At 43.1% G+C, this 16,713-nt stretch overlaps 1 protein-coding gene across 1 annotated transcript; it reads left to right on the forward strand.

Annotated features, from left to right (window-relative positions):
* Window positions 1–1,108: 1,108 nt before the first annotated feature.
* COMMD2 (COMM domain containing 2) lies at window positions 1,109–15,378 on the forward strand. Its single transcript, XM_003766060.4, has 5 exons — window positions 1,109–1,325; window positions 2,018–2,095; window positions 5,519–5,601; window positions 6,982–7,155; window positions 15,119–15,378. The coding sequence occupies exons 1-5, from the start codon at window positions 1,259–1,261 to the stop codon at window positions 15,314–15,316; spliced, it is 600 nt and encodes a 199-aa protein (XP_003766108.1). The 5' UTR covers window positions 1,109–1,258; the 3' UTR covers window positions 15,317–15,378.
* Window positions 15,379–16,713: the final 1,335 nt, after the last annotated feature.

Raw genomic sequence — 16,713 nt, forward strand, 5'->3', positions numbered from 1 at the left:
GTCCTCTGAAATGATGCTTCATGTTGTCTTTGGATGCCAAATACCAGCAGCTACATCTATCTTTACACTTCTCTAGGACAAACCTATGAGCCATCCTGCCATTAGCTGCAACTTCCATCTTCTGATTTTGAGGGTGTCTGCATACATCAAAGGCAATACACAAGTTCTCCAGTAACATATGTTGATCTTTGGATGAGCATTTCCCATTTAATGTACCAATAGCTACATAAAGTTCATAAAAAATGCAAAAACCAGATGACTTTAAACGTGCTCTACCCCCTTTGCACACTACTAAAATCGGAGGAATTGAGGAATAATCTTAATTTTTTTATTTCTTGAGTTGCCATGGCCAAAGAATTTCATCAGGTGGTAACTTGATACATCCATAAGTTTTTGATGAACTTACTATGTGTCACTCATTGTATTAAATGCTAAAGATACAAAGAAAGTCAAAAAGATGAGACGCTACACTTAACGAACCTACATTCCAATAGAGACCAGGCTAATGATGAAGGATGATGCAAATCTTGACGAGTTGAGACTGGCCGCAGATCAGACCCAATCTGTTCCTGGAACTCTTCAGCTTTCACTATGGTGTTTGCTGTTTTCGGGCCCGTCCAAAAAGTAGGAGGAGGCCAGAGGGAAGAGCTACTCCCCAAGGCTACACTTAAGGAGCCCCCAGCCAGCTGCTTCCCTTGGGGCGTCTCCGAGATTTGTTGGGCCTTTCCCTTGTCTGTGCCAGCTTTCTCTGTTAGACTATTTGCTTCCTCCAGGCAGAGGTTCTCATTTTCATATTTATGTGCCCGGTGCTTAGCAGCGCCTGGGACGTGGCCGGTGGCTAATCAGCGCTCGCTGACTGATGGAGAAAACAACTTCCAAGCAATGAAAGAATCGTGACCAAAAATGTAATTGTGAATATTGTTCTTATTCTAACGCAATTTAAGATGATGTTTATGAAACGCGGCCCGGGCTAAATAGAATCTCTTAAAGATTACATTAACACATAAAGAAAACCCCTAATCAATGGCATTCTATTTTAAAGCTCGTTTCCGGGAGGGAGCTGGGAGAAGACTGGGTTTGGGGAGGGGGCGGGGCCGGGAACGCCAACGGCCGGAACCCCCACTTCGGGAGGACGCGGCTTCGCCGGAGCGGTCCGCGACGGACTCGGCAGGCGGAAGTGTTCTGTAAGAGAAGGCAGGCCTTCCGCCGCCGCCGCTGCCGCTGCCGAGGTCCGGCCCGAGGAGGGAGGGTTAGAAAGATGCTTCTGGAGCTGTCCGAGGAGCACCGCGAGCACCTGAGCTTCCTCCCGAAGGTGGACTACGCCGGTCAGTGCGCGCGCCCGCTCTTGTGCGTGCGCGAGGAGGGAGGCAAGCGGGGAGGGGGCCCCCTCCCACCCAGTTCACGTGCCCTCTCATTGCGCGTGCGCGCGACTTCTCTCCCTTGGTGCGCCCCCTGTCGGCTCTACTATCTGCCCCCGGTGCCTCTGTTTCTTCCCAGTCTTAGTTCGCTCTCAAATGCCCTTCCCTTTCTTTTTCTTCTCTCCCCTTCACTCCCGCCTCCTGAAATGCTCTCGCATCTTTTCCCGCCCCCTCGCTCCAGTCCCGTGCCCACTTCTGTCTAGTTCTCGCGACCACGCCCAACTTCACGCGCCCCTCACCCCTCCGTTTCTTCTCTCTGCTTCCGCCCTCCTTTCATCACCCACTGAGCTTTCCCCCTTTTCTCTCCCCTGGCTTTGCTTGCGCTTGCGTGTTTCAAACTTCAAGCGCCCCCTATTGTTAGTTCCCCGTTCTAACTTCTGTTCCCTGAAGCGCCACGTCCTATCCGCTCCCGTCCCAGCTTCGCGCACCACGCCCATCTCTTTCGCGCTTGCGCACTCCCGCTCAGGGCCTCGCTCCGGGTTCGCTCTGCTACCTCAGCCTCGCACCCCCCTTGCGCTCCATTCTCTTACCCTGGCGCGCCCCTTCCCCCCGCCTGGGCCTGGTTCTCACGGCCATTCCTCTTGTCTTGTCTCCCACAGTGGTCGCCGAATTCGGCCGGATCGCTCTGGAATTCCTGAGGAAAGGGTCCAACCCGAAAGTGTATGAAGGAGCCGCCAGTAAGGAGCGCTTCCGGAGGCGCTCTCCCTCCTCCCGCTTCATTGGGGGGAAACTGAGGCTCGGGGGTGCGGGAGGCGCGCAGATCAGATCATAACCACGGACTGGGCATCCTGCCTCCACGTGCACGGGAGATAGTCTCGTGCCCAGTAAACACTTAATGCGTGCCCGGCAGCCCCGCCCCTCCGGCACCCCAGTCACTCTCCTGGGTGGGGGCGATTTGTTGGCCTCCGGTCCCTTGGGCTTTTCCAGGGTCTGACTGGGACTTGGACTGGAGTTTGGTCTTGTATAAAACGGGAAGGTGCGAGGTAGAGAAAAGGGCTCAGGGTCCTGCGGCAGAAAGCCCGGGAAAGGACTGTCCCAAACAGGAAAGAGAAAGGCAGCGGGGACCCCGATCTGCGGGCGTGACCCCCCGCTGCGCTCGCGGAGAGGGCGGGAGATGGGCGCTCTCCCTTCCCTAGGCTGGCGCAGCGGTGCCCGCCCGGGCAATAACGTCCTTTTATAAATGGGATCTCTAAGTGAAGCCTCGGTTGGGTGACCCCGGGCATGCCCCGTTGTGCGCTCCCACACGGTGGGAGGAGGGAAGGGCCCAGCACACTCCGGGGGGTCTCGCCGTTGGGCGGGGCTGATCCGGCCAAACGGGAGAGGACCCCCGTGGGACCCCCAGGGTCGGCAGTCAAGGGGTTCTGAGGCCACTTAGATGAGCCCCCCGATGGTCGGCAGCTCCAGGCAAAGCGGGGTGGGCACCGCCCCCTCAGCCACGAGCCCCTGCAGAGCTCGGCCCAGCACAGGGTTTCTGCTTGCGCCTGAGGCTGAGGGCGGTGCCCAGGAAGGGGGGGGCGGGTCTGAAAGGTGAGGCGGAAGCCCCGGACTTTGGCAGTGCAACCTGGGGCTAAGGAAGTGCCTACGGCGGAAGTGACCGAGTCCTGGTGGAAATAGAGGCAGATGAGAGCCCAGGTTTTGAGTTCAGGATGGCAGCGGGTGATTGATAGGTCCTGACCACCCGCACCCCGGAGTGCTGACGTCACTTTCCCCCACGTCCGCAGGGGTTGGCCCTCGCCCTCTCCCATTCCCGGCTCACTCACTGCTCTGGCTTACGCTGCTTACAGAGCATTGAAAGGCGCAGTGAGAAAAGGAAAAGGGCGCAGGGCCGGACTCCCCACGCGGAGGGCGGGACTCCCCACGCGGAGGGCGGGATGCGCGGGACGCACCGACGGAAACTGAGCAGTCGTTGAGGCCGGGGCAAGGCGGGGAAGGGAGCGGCGCCCCCACCCAGAGCGGGGAGTGTCTGCAAAAAGGGGCCGGGCGATGTGGCCGCTTGAGACCGCTGGCAGCCTCGGGGAGCGCGGTTCCAGTCGGGTGGCGAGGCTGGAAGCCAGATTACCAGGGGTGTGGAAGTGAGAAAAAAGCGGGTGTTGGCAACTTTCGGGGGCCCCAGAAAAGGTGGCGAGATGCGGCCTGTTAGTGGGAGGGGGCGGTCACGCGTAGGGCGGTATTTAAGCGCTGGAAATACAGGCAACTCAAGGGTAAGGGAGCCCGGGGAAAGACTGGAGGTTCTTGAATCTGCTGGAGAAGACGGAGTGAAATAACACACATACTAAATGTCACTTTAAAGTTCTTTACACGCGCTTCACTTTCACAACTTGAGGAGATGGGGGATCTGACTCCCATTTTATAGACGGGAAAAGGAAGGCTGAGAGAGAGTGAGTGATCTGCCTAGGAGTGCCCAGCCGGAGCAGGGTTAGAGTTCCTCTTCCTGATTCCAGAGACGCGCTCTCGGTTGGACCATCCAGTTAAAGCTGAGGGCAGTGTTACCTTTGCCAGGAGGAGGGCCGCCTCACTGTCAGAAACCGGGAGAAAGGGGAAGCCTGGAAGCTAACGCTGAGGAGGAGGAAAGAAGGAAGGGTGAGGCTTGGGGGGGAGGAAGAGGAAGTCCGGAACAGCGGCTCCGGACGCGGAACAAAGAATCCTTTTGGAAAGAGTGACAGGGCTGCCTTGCTGCAGTGAGGGCCCAGCTGGGTTTGGATAACGCGTCCACTTCGCACGTTTGTGAGGCTCTGCAATCTGGTCCAGAAGCTTGGGCGCCAGGGCTGAGGGCCGGCGGGCGGAGCCGAGCTTTGGCAAGAGAAGAGTCTCAGCAAGTCCGAGCGTCGAGAGCGCAGGGCCAGGGAGACGGCTGCGTCCTGGGCCGGTGCGGGAGGGGACACTGAAGTCAGTGCTGGGGGCTGGCAGCGGGGGAGAGAGACCGAATGACAGGTTATGGCGGGTAAGAGAATGTGGACATGGCTAACCTGGAAAATGAACATTCTTCGGTCATGCGGACTCGTAGTGGGCTGCCTCCCTGTGTGTGGCTGAGAGAGGGTGAGGGGGCAGGCCATGGGATTTAAGGAGTCTGAGGCCGCCCAAGTGCCCGCTTTAAATCCTTTTGTATAAGGGCAGCATTTGGGCAGGAGAGGAAGATGCTAAACCAGGCAGGGAACTCTTTGAGAAGGCAGGAAGAACAAGCAGTAAAGGCTCCTTATTAGCCGCCCGGAGGTGGATTTTGTTAGGAAAACTTTGGTTGGAGTGGGCTTCCACGGAGCCCGGGTTGTTGAGTACAGAGATTAGAGAGGAGGCGCTGGAAGTGCCCGGGGGCTCCTCCAGGATCAGTGGTCGAGGGTGAAAGAGAAGGTCCAGCTACTAGTGGAGAGGAGAGTATGGATTGAAAAGCCGGAAGTCGGAGAGGTGTTAGGCCTGGGGCAGGGAGGCCCATGAAGGTTCCACTGCAATAGGCCTGGTGAGAGGCCCCAGCAAGGGAGGAGAGCGGACGGGATGGATGTGAGTGAGAGGGGCCTTAGGGAAGGAGCAGGGGGAGACAGGGGGACCCCACGTGACAAGAAGGAGGGTGTGAGAGGGGCTGGTGTTTGAGAGAGGAAGAGCAGTTAATGATACAGCAGCACCAGAGCTTGAGGAGAGGTGGGGACTGGATGCCCAGGCATGGGAGCTGACGAGATCACTGCCCGGGAGGACCTGGGATGAGGGCCGGATATGGGCAGTGGTCCAGGAAAGGGCACTGGGTAGGTAGGTAAGAGGAGACCCAAGAGAGAGCTATAGGGGAAAATTCACCATGGAGAGAGTAGTGACTCAGTAATATCAAATCGCTGAAAGCTCGAGAAGCATAAAGATTTATTTTGAAAGGTTACTAGTAACTTTGAGGGAGTAGTTTTATTTGAGTGATGGTCTAGGAAACCAGATTGCAGTAGTTTAAAGAGGGAGAGGAAATGTAGGCACTTTGGCTTAGCTTTCTAAAAGCCTTTTTGCAATTTTTATCTTAATTGAAGTGAGTGTAAAATTCAGGGCCTTGGATAATAGATATATGACTGTAAAAGGAAATGTTTTTCAGGAAAATAACTTTACTGTACTGTGGTTTCCTTCTCTGTCCTCAGGAAAACTCAATGTTAGCAGTAACACAGTCCAACATGGAGTTGAAGGATTAACATACCTACTCACTGAGAGCTCCAAACTCATGGTAAGCTTTAGTTGGTAAGGTTGAGAACCATTTAAGAACTATTCAGATTCTCCATCACGGAAGGTCAAGAACCATTCATATTCTTTATTGGGGAAATGGAAATGTCTCTTGTAAAATATTCCTTTCAAGTATATGTAGAAGTTGGAGAGGTAGATTATTGGTTGGTAAATAGTTTAGTGTACTATGAAAAGAAATGTTTGAATCCTAATGGAGAAGATTGTCACCCTGGAACACCTTATCAATCCTACTGCAAAGTGGTGTGGCTGTCATATTCTCCAAGTAATTTGGGACAAAGTGCTGGCTTTGGATCTCTCTGAGCCCAAATGTGATAATGAAGCAGTAAGAATGAGGTGGGTTCTGGAAAAAAGGCTGACCTATTTTTGTTAATTTAAAATTATCCCAATTGAGAATTTTTCTGAAACAAAATCTCAATAGTATATTTAAGAGGAGGCAGCCATTGAATTGATTTAAATTTCTTTCTAAATCAGTAATATGTGTGGTATATGAATGTTATGGAATATTATTGTTCGGTAAGAAATGACCAACAGGATGATTTCAGAAAGGCCTGGAGAGACTTACACGAACTGATGCTGAGTGAAATGAGCAGGACCAGGAGATCATTATATACTTCAACAATACTATATGATGATCAGTTCTGATGGACCAGGCCATCCTCAGCAACGAGATCAACCAAATCAGTTCCAATAGAGAAGTAATGAACTGAACCAGCTACGCCCAGAGAAAGAACTCTGGGGGATGACTAAAAACCATTACATTGAATTTCCAATCCCTATATTTTTGTCCGCCTGCACATTTGATTTCCTTCACAGGCTAATTATACACTATTTCAAAGTCCAATTCTTTTTGTACAGCAAAATAATTGTTAGGACATATATGCTTTAACATACTTAACATGTATTGGTCAACCCGCTATCTGGGGGAGGGGATGGAGGGAAGGAAGGGAAACATTGGAACAAAAGGTTTGGCAATTATCAATGCTGTAAAATTACCCATGCATATATCTTAAAAATAAAAAGCTATAATTAAAAAAAAAAAAAGAAAGAAAGAAAAATAAATCAGTAATATGTAAAACTGTAGAGAGAACTTTTCATTGTGGAACATATCTTAGTATCTGTAGAATTCTTTCCTCTTCAAATTCAAAAAGTACTGTCATTCATTCAGCTTTTGTAAGGATGGTCAGGAATTGTGATTATCACTAGATGGGGGAATTTTGATTATTATTAGGTGGGTTTTTGATTGAACACAGATTATTTATTAGATAAAAAGAAGCTAAAGAGATTATATCTACTATTATACTTTTAAATTTGATATATGCTAATTTTTTGTTACTACATAATGCTTCCTATTATATTCTTCCAGATTTCTGAACTGGATTTCCAAGATTCGGTGCTTGTTTTGGGATTCAGTGAAGACTTAAATAAATTGTTGCTTCAGCTTTATCTTGACCACAGAAAAGAAATCAGAACAATTCTGAGTGAATTGGCACCAGTGTTCCCTAGTTACCACAATCTTGAATGGAGATTAGATGTACAGGTAGGATTATTTACAGTGTGTTGGAGAATTTACTGTTATATTAGGCTTATCTTCCTTTGCTTCACTCTTTAAATATCTTTCCTATATTTAAAACAAAAGTGTTTTGTCATGTTTTTTGTAAGGTTAATTTGTAACTAATTAATTGGTAAATAGTGGCTTCAATTTTAGGTTAACTTTTTTGGTGTATTCAAATCAGGGAAACTGACTAATATGAAAGGAGGTAATTGCAAAGATTTTTAAAGTTAGCCTTAAAAAACATATTTTATGACTGTCTAAAAATTATTTTGAAGACAGTTGGAGATATTTTGTTAGAAGGTAAAACTTTAATCAGTAAAATACTTATTTTATGGTACCAATCCAGTAAAGACTGATTAATTGTTAATTGTTTAATTCATAGAAAAAGAAGTAAAGTTACAAGGAGTATCTTTTGTAATACCATGTATTTAATGTGTTTAAGAGCATTATTTTGATTTTGGTGTGGTGGCTTGTGTCCATGATTCTAGCTAATGGACAAACTGAGGTCAGAAGTTCTGTGAACAGTACAGACTGGGGAGGCAGCTGCGTAGTTCAGTGGATAGAGCACTTGACCTGGAATCAGGAAGATCTGAGTTCAAATGCAGCCTCAGATAGTTACTAGCTGTGTGACTGTGAGCAAGTAACTTAACCTCTTTTTCCCTCAGTCTTGCCTTTGTCCAGATGGTATTGGAGTATGCTGCTCCAGGGGTCAAAGAATTACATCCAAGTGAATGACTAAACAATGCCGGCGGGAAGCCCCTGCGAACAGGAGGGCCACTGGGTTGCTTTGGGAGGGACAAACAAGCTTTGGTTACAAACCAAGAGCAGGTCAAACTCTTGTCCATTAGTAGTGAGGTCAGACCCATGGCTAGTCTCTGCATGTCCAACCTGGACAAGATCGAGAAACGCAGTCTCAAAGTAAAAAACCATTACTCGGAGAAGGGGGCCCCTAAGTTTCACCAGATTGCCAGAGACACAAGGCCAGTTAAGAACCAGTGGTTTCAGTTCTAGAAAGTCAGCCTTGTGCTTGACCTTGACAAGAGGTAGTCCCTGGCATGATATGATGAAGGTCATGGTGGCGCACTTGGCAGGAGGGCCCCGAAGGAGCAAAGTGAAGGGTCCGAGGCCTCCCCAGCCCTTGGGCTTCCCTGTCTGCTTTCAGGTTGGGGGCAGTGGGCATGGGGAAGAAATCGCAACAGAGCCTTGTCGATGACGACTCCAGAGGTAGAATAGAGGGAGCATAGTCTTGTTTTACTAGAATAGAGGCAGGGTGAGGAGGAGGAGAATATACCTGGGTTCAGGTCTCTAGATCCATTCAGTCAAGGATAAGGCAAAGGCCTTCTGTTTGAGGGCAGCAGGTGGTAAGGTCCTGGAAGGATGCCAGCTTTAACTTTAATGGTAGAGAGGGCAGAGTTAAATAAAGGATTTGGGGTTCAAATGAAAGGGCTAGGAGGGAAAAGCTTTCCTATATTTGGCCTAATAATGCTGTTTCTTTATACCTTTGACCCTTAAAGTTATCTAATTCTTTAGATAAATGCCATGATGGAGTGGAAGGAGCATGGTTTTGTGAGTCAAAGGACTTTGGGTATCAGTTTTATTCCACTTTCACAGTCTGACCTGGATATGTCCTCCTACTTCTTGGAGCCTCCTTTCAAAGGTCAAGTGAGAAGGTTTGGACCACAGTTAGTTAACGGTCCCTTTCAACTCCAATCATATTACTCCTAAATTTCATCTTTTATTTAAAACCTTAATTTTACACTTAAATGGAATTGGGGAAATTTTTACCATTAAGCACATTCATATCTCTCTAATAAAATGATCTTCCTTTCTTTATTTCTGTCCTTTGTACAGATAAGAGTAACTTTTGAGTATTTTTAAAAATTGATTACTAAATGAATATGCCTTTAGCAACCAGCGTGATAATAATTCCAATTAATCAACCAATATTTAGGAAGTAATTGCTAGATGCCAACCCTGCAGGCTACATGTTGATTTAGAAAACCACAATTTAACATTATTTTTATTTTTTATATTTTAATTTATTTTGTTAAACTTTTCCCAGTTAAATTTTATTCTTGTTCAAGCAGTACTGGGAACTTCTGTGGGCAGTGAATTTGACACCTTTGACGGACAGAGAACTAACTTTAGAAAGACCTAGGATCAAGCCTTGCCTCTGACACAAACTGCCTGTCTGACCCTGAACAAATCACTTGGTGTTCTTGAGAACTCTTAAGATGAACTTGTGGAGAAATTACTGATCTGTGTTGGGAAAGGGAGACTCCTCACTAGATAGTCAGTCCCTAGTTCAGTGAAATCATAAGATCTAGTCTTTATCTCTGTCTTATGAGCCAGGTACTGTTTGAGGTGTCATCATTACAAAGACAAAAAAGCAAAAAGCATCTGAAATGAAGATAAATGCATAGCTGATTAAATAAAACCCGGCTCAGGATGATATAAAATGCATTTCAAGATTGGAAATCTGCTGTAATGATTTTTACTTTTTAATGTTAAAATGTTTCAAAGAAATAATTGCGTTTTTCTTTAATTTACTTAGTTCAAACCCTTACTGAGGGTTTTGAGCTGAAATAAATTCTTCCACTGAAGTAGATGGAAAGAAATGTGTCCAGTGAAGACCAAGTAGGTCAAAAGATTAGTAACAAGAAACAGCCTTTCATTTCTGAGTAACTGACTTGGCTCCACTCAAGTTGGTAATGAGTAAACTTTTACTATTTAATTAATGTGCAGTAGCTTATGTGGAACGAGGTAATGGTCAGCCTAGTTTCTAGTGGAAAGATGCCCAGAATAAATCAAGAGTACAATTTATGCCTTTGTTAATAACTGAATTGAATGTTTCAGACTGAGCTTCCCTGTTACTTCAGGGGTGGTCAGCATTAGACTGCAGAATGAGAACATATTACTGTTGTTTAAATTTAACTCTGTGCTGTGTCTGTGGTTTAATAGAACACTTAGTATTCCAGAGCTTTTAATGTCTGCTATCTTTCATAAGCTAATCCAAGAAAAGTTAAGTGTCAAATAAGATTTTTTTTTCTCTTTTATATTCCTTATCGGATTACCAACCCCTTCTAACTTTATGTATAGCCCTGAAAATGCAAATACATTTCTAAAGTTGTTCCTCAGGCATTTAATTTTACTTTAAAATTTTTTTCTAATTATGAGAAAGTGTTGTGGGGAGGAGCAAAATAAATTTTCCTTTTAGAAAAACAAGATCAAATAATAATATTATGTGCTATTAACAATTCTTTGCTTTTTTCCTGTATTCCATAAATATAGGTAGGATTGAGCTTTTTTCTCAGAATACATAATAAGTTAAAGATATAAAAATAAAAAGATAAAAAATAAAAATGATTAAAAAATGTATTTGATTCTCAAAGTTTACCAAAGAAAGTAATGAAACAGTATAATTATAGAAGGGACATTGGAGTTGTAGCGCTTGAATTCAAATCTTGGATCTCTTGTTTACTATTTGTGTGGCCTTTAACAGTTACCTTGTCGTGGGACTTCATCTTTTGCTCAGGAGGTTTACTTAAATGATCTTTGAACTTGTTTACTAGCATTAAATCTTACAATCATAAAGACCAGGTTAGGTACATATCAACTCAGTCAGAATTTTCCAGCCAATTCAAATCATGGTGAATGTTGTATATTTGTCCCCAAGTCATTCTCTTCTCTCAGAGTTCAGCACCTGGCCCTCTCCGCAGTTCCTGCCCTTGTTCTTGGAGATTTCATAATGATGATGCTTGTTTCATTTCATCTCAGCCACACTTAGGAACTGTCACAAACCGTTACCCATAAATGCACCACTTCCTTGGTTAGAAACTGATAGTCCTCTATCTGAAAATAACCTCTTAGTCCATTTTTCAAATGTCTCATCCTCCTTATGTCTGTTCTCCATCATCAAGCTATCTGGTTCTCTTATTGCCCTGAAGCACTTTCTCGGGATGTGACCCCGACTCCAACTTCACTTTTCTCCCTTTGTAGTCTGGACCCTTTGTAGTCATTTCAGTTCTGTGCTGAACTCTCTCAGGAAATCCCTGCCCCTTGGTCTTGCTACTGATAATCTCTTGCCCCGTGCTTCAATTCTGGATTACTCTCTGCATTGTGAGTCTCGTCTAATAACACTAACAGGCTATTGAATGGAGCCAGAAAAAAGATTCTGCTGACTGGGAACATTCTCAACTCACATTTAGCAATTGGGCCTTCTTAAGAGAGCAGCCCTTTTAGTCCTCCCCCATCAGTTTCCCGTTTCACTCTCCACAGAAGCTATTCAAACCCTGCCCTTTTCTCAGACCACCGGTACTCTGCTCTTCTCCTGTCTTAGATGAGGAGAAAATTGAGACCTCTTGTGTGAGCTCCTGCTTCTCACATTCCCTTCATCTCAGAATGCCCTAATGTTACTCCTTCACGTGTTCCCTTCCTCTGTCTCTGATGATAAGTCCTTTCCTGCATAGGATTTGATCCCATCCTCTTGCACTTTCTCAGATGGCCTCCTCAGATGCCCCGGCTTTCTCAGACCTTCACCTTCTCTTCTTTTTTGGTGCCTTCTCTATAGCCTTCAAACATCCAGGTCTCACCCATCCTTAAAAAATTATCACTAGACTTATCATCCCCTCCAGCTGAAAGCTTCTCTCTCCTCTTTTTTGGCCAGACTTCCTGAAAAAAGCTCTCTCCCCACTTGGAGCTTTCTTCTCACTCTTCTCCTCATGCTGACCTGAATGTCCCTTCCAGAGTCAGTGGTGCCTGTCCTTCCCATTCGGCCCACTGCCTTTGACCTCTCTCTCCTCCTGGCCCTCCGTGTTCTTGTCCCACTGCTGCTCCTGCTCATCTTCCTCCACAGGCCCTCTGCTGGCTGCTCACTCACATCATGCCCCACAACCGGGAGGCTCCCCAGAGTCTAGCACAGCCTCTCTACATTCCGTTCCATTAGTCTGTCACTTACACAAATGGGTTATAGAGCCCTTTGTCCAGGCCCTGGGTCTCCCCTGACTTCAGCCCTCATCACCAAGCGTCTCTTGGATGTGCCATCGAATTTCAGTATGTCCAACCCTGACCTCGTATCTTCTCTCCCACTTCCCAAACCGGCCCCCCTTTCAGACTTCCTGATTTCTGTCAGCTGCCACCATCCTTCCTGCCTCCCAGATTCATTACCTGAGCATCATCCTTTAGTCTTCATTGCCCCCTCACTCCACATATCCAGTAATTTGCCAGATCTTGTTATTTCTATCTCCCCCACATCTCTTACATCTGACTCCTCATCACTCACATAGCTTTCACATTAATTCAAGACCTCATGACCTCTAGCCTAATTTGTTTTTTGTTTGTTTGTTTTAGTTTTTTTTTAGCCTAAATGGTTGATAGATTTTTATTAACTGGTTCCAAGAAAGAGAGAATAGTGTTAAGGGATATGGTGTATGTTTAAAGATGTGACAGAGAATGAATGGAAATTACAAAGTCAGATTTCATTACCTGATTTGTGGAACCATATAAAAAATATTGGATCTCTGATTTTTTAATTATGATTAAAAACTCAGAGAAATTATGTTATTAAAAAATTGTTGCAATGAGTAATAATTTAATAGCCTTTTAATATATGCAATAGTTAGTCTTATAGTTAAGATGTTAAAATTTTTGAACACAGTCAGTATGGGAATATGATATTGCTTGGTTATGCATATAAATAGAATTTTGTTTTTCTTTTGTTTTTTTGAGGGGAGGGGTATTAAGAAAGGCAGATTTGGAGAGGAAAAAACAGATGCTTGATTATTGAAAAAATTCTTAAAATTGTTAAAAATGTTAGTCTGCCTAAGGAGTTAGTTATTCTGGGAATTCCCAAATCTTTAGCCTCTCTTCAACACCTCCTGAACAAAATCCAAGTTCTTTATTTAAAACTTCTTTTAGCCAACCTTGCCAGCTCTTCAGTATCTTAAATAATACTTTCAAATCATCTTCACTAAGGCCCATATTATATTATCATTACCGTATTTATTGCATACTTGTTATGTGTAGAACTAAGTGCTAAGTGTTAGGGATATCATAAAATGGTATAGGATATCATCTGCCCTCTAAATTGTTTGAAGAGATGATAGACAAAAAAAATATGATGATCCAAAGCATGGTGTATTCTGAATGAATCAGAACCTTTTACCAGCTAAAAGAAATTTAGATTTGTGAGTCATCCTGGATTAATTCCCCTTCTTTCAATGTTTAGTGAGCTGAGGCTCTGAGAGCTTGTGCCAACACCAAGATGATAAAATCAAACTGTTTCTGATTGTTGTAGCATAGAGTTTGTACTGAGTATTTATGTTGTGCTAGTCTGCTGTAGATTAGGACCAGTAAATAAAAAAGATAATGCCAAGGGGCTTAAGAACTATTAGAGGAAAAGAAAAAGGGAAAGATAACAGTTGATCCCGTGTCTTTTAGGGAAGAGATAGGGAAAAAAATGTAAATTAATAATTTATAAATAATTAAAAAATTAATAATTTATAAGATGATCTTAAATCATCAGTGATATTCTTAAGAATGAAATCAAATTGGGGTTTGCTCGCTGGTAGAATGGATAGAGAACTAGCTCTGGAATTAAGAAGCCCTAAGTTCAAATCCAGCCTCGGACCCTTGATAATTAACTAGCTGAGGCAAGTCACTTAACTCCAATTGCCTTGTTTAAAAAAACAAATAACAAATAAATAATACATTTCTTTGGGGAAAAAACTTAAGATGTGATATTTTGAAGAAAGATTTCAATTACCTGGAAATTTAGCTTTGCATATACAAAATGAGGGAAGCATTTTTAGAACACAATTCATCTGAAAAAGATCCAGCCAGCTTAATGGACTTCAGACTCCTGAATAGTCAGCAGTGACAACCAAGAAAGCTAATGTGATTCTAGCTTGTTTTAAGAGAGGCAAAGCATTTAGAAGCAAGGAGACATAGAACCTTAGTACTTCTCTGGCCAGATTACAATTTAGGAAAACACTGAGAAGTGGGACAAATGTCCTCAGGAGGACAGCCAGGAAGGGGAGGGACCTTGCATTCATGCCATGAAGTAATTGTTTAAAGAAATGGGGAAGACCTGGGAAGTGAAAGAAAGATTAGACTTAGCCACCTCAGCCTCAGGAGGACAGAACTAGGAGCCACTGATGGAAGATTTAAAAGAGGTAAATTGAGGCAGTTAGCAGTAGCCCTTCAGTAATAGAATGGTTCTCCTCAGCTCAGGCCTTGTGGAGTTCTCTTCTGGGGGTCGTGTTGTAGGGCAGAGGCATCAGACAGTTGGTTGACAAGAAAATTGGCCAGTTTCTTTATGTATGGTTCAGTGACCCCATTTCTCTGAGTTTGACATAACTAGTGTAGAGTAACAGGTAACATTTGAATTTGATGACTTCTAATCTAATCTTTCTTCCAACTCTGAAATAATCTGTTTCTGCTTCAAGACCTTGAGAGCAAAGAATCCTCAGAGTCTTTTGATGTTCTACTACAACATTTTATCTGCTGTTTTCTCCATGTCTGACCTCAAATTTATCTGTTTTAGTTTAAGCCAGTTTTCTCTTGTTTAGTTCTGTACAAAAATGGAATAAAAGAGATTGACAGCCCTTGTTTAAAAAAAAAAAAAAAAAGCAACCTTTCATAAATTTGAAGGACAATATTGTTGCCTTTTACTTTTCTTTTCCTAGACTAAACCTGTACCACCACTTCATTCCCAACAATGAATGTATACCACTCATTAAATTGATTGTTTTTACTCTTTTTTATTCATTTTTGGTTTATAGGGTACTTTATGGACTAAGGGTTGTTGGCAGGATCAACAATATATTTTAAAATGTTGATTTTAAATACTTAGAAGTTAAAAGATTTCTAAATTTTGTATATGTGTGTTTGCATTAATTTTACTGTGTATGAATGTTTAACTCTGTTTCCTTTCCATTTAAATATCTAGCTTGCGAGCAGATGTCTAAGACAGCAGATTAAACCAGCAATGACTCTAAAGCTGCATCTAAGTCAGGATGGAGAGCATAGCAACCAGGTTTTGCAGACTGACCCAGCTACCTTGCTCCACTTGATTCAGCAACTGGAACAAGCATTAGGAGAAATGAAAACAAACCATTGCAGGAGAATTGTTCGAAATATCAAATAATATTGAATTTGGGTTGTAAATCTATTCAGATGACTTATGAAGCAATGTTAAAGGACTAAGCATAGGTTGGAATCCTTTTTCTTGTAATTAAAAGGGTTAGTTATCTGAATTAGATGGATTTTGTTTTTTCTGCCATAACATTGATAAATTAATTAGATGCTGATGTTTCTTTCATGGGGTTTCTTATGCCTCATTTCTTAATGCTATAAAATGAATTTTGTTTTATATAAACGCATGTGTATGTATGATGATAGTTCAACTGGAAATTAATTTATGTTTGTTTTCTGTATATATTAATATCTTTTAGAATATGTTGATTTTTTTTAAACTTATACTTGTTTTTTATTATTTTCTTTATGCTTGATATCTAAAAATTATATTTGAATTATACCTAAAATAAAAAATACAATGTGATACCTTAATTATTCAGAATTAAAATTTTCTTTTAAAGAAACTCCTAATGTTGACTTGATGTTAAGTTTCAGAATATTGTAGATTGATGAAAGTTCCTGGGTAGCTTCTATAGAAGGGTGATACTACTTTCCCTTGTTTGCAGCATATTTGTAAAATGAAAATAGCATTGCTGTAGCATCATTATGATCTTGAATTCATTATGTATCATTTGATTATATTTCAAATTCTTTTTTTATTTTATTTTATTTTTTATTATAATAACTTTTTATTGACAGAACCCATGCCAGGATAATTTTTTACAACATTGTCCCTTGCACTCACTTCTATTCCGATTTTTCCCCCCTCTCCCTCCATCCCCTCCCCTAGATGGCAAGCAGTCCTATATATGTTGTTTAAATTCTTATAAGTACTTAGGAATAGCTTTAAAAGTGAATGAACTGAATGTTAATGGAACACATGTGGCCAGAAAAACTTGATGGGTTCAAGTCCTAGCTTTGACATTCAGTAGCCATATCATGAGTGAAAGTCATGTCTCTCTGAACTCCATTTTCTGTAGTGTGATTCTAACCATCACACAAAGGTATTGCTTCTTTTGCATTTGATTTACAAATGACCATCCTCAGAACAATTTTGTGAGACAGGTAATATAACTCATATTTCACAGTCTCAAATAGGTGCCCAGGGTGGCGCACAAGCATCAGAATTGGATTCATGACTACTTTCAACCATATCAGGGTACTGCCTCTCGTGTAATTCACATTTGGGTAATGCTTTAGTAATGCTTTAAAATTTTAAAAAGTACCTTCCAAGCAATAACCCTATGAGGTAAGTATTGCAAACATTACTGCCCCATTTTACACATAAAAATGCTAAGTGTGCACCCTTTTGTGGTGGTATGAGGTGCACTGGTCTTATACTGTATGTGGTGATTGTTTGCATTTTTTCAATGTATAGATCAGTTGTGCTGATTTTTTTTTGCCCTC

Source organism: Sarcophilus harrisii, chromosome 3, assembly GCF_902635505.1.
Source record: "Sarcophilus harrisii chromosome 3, mSarHar1.11, whole genome shotgun sequence".
Lineage (NCBI taxonomy): Eukaryota > Metazoa > Chordata > Mammalia > Dasyuromorphia > Dasyuridae > Sarcophilus > Sarcophilus harrisii.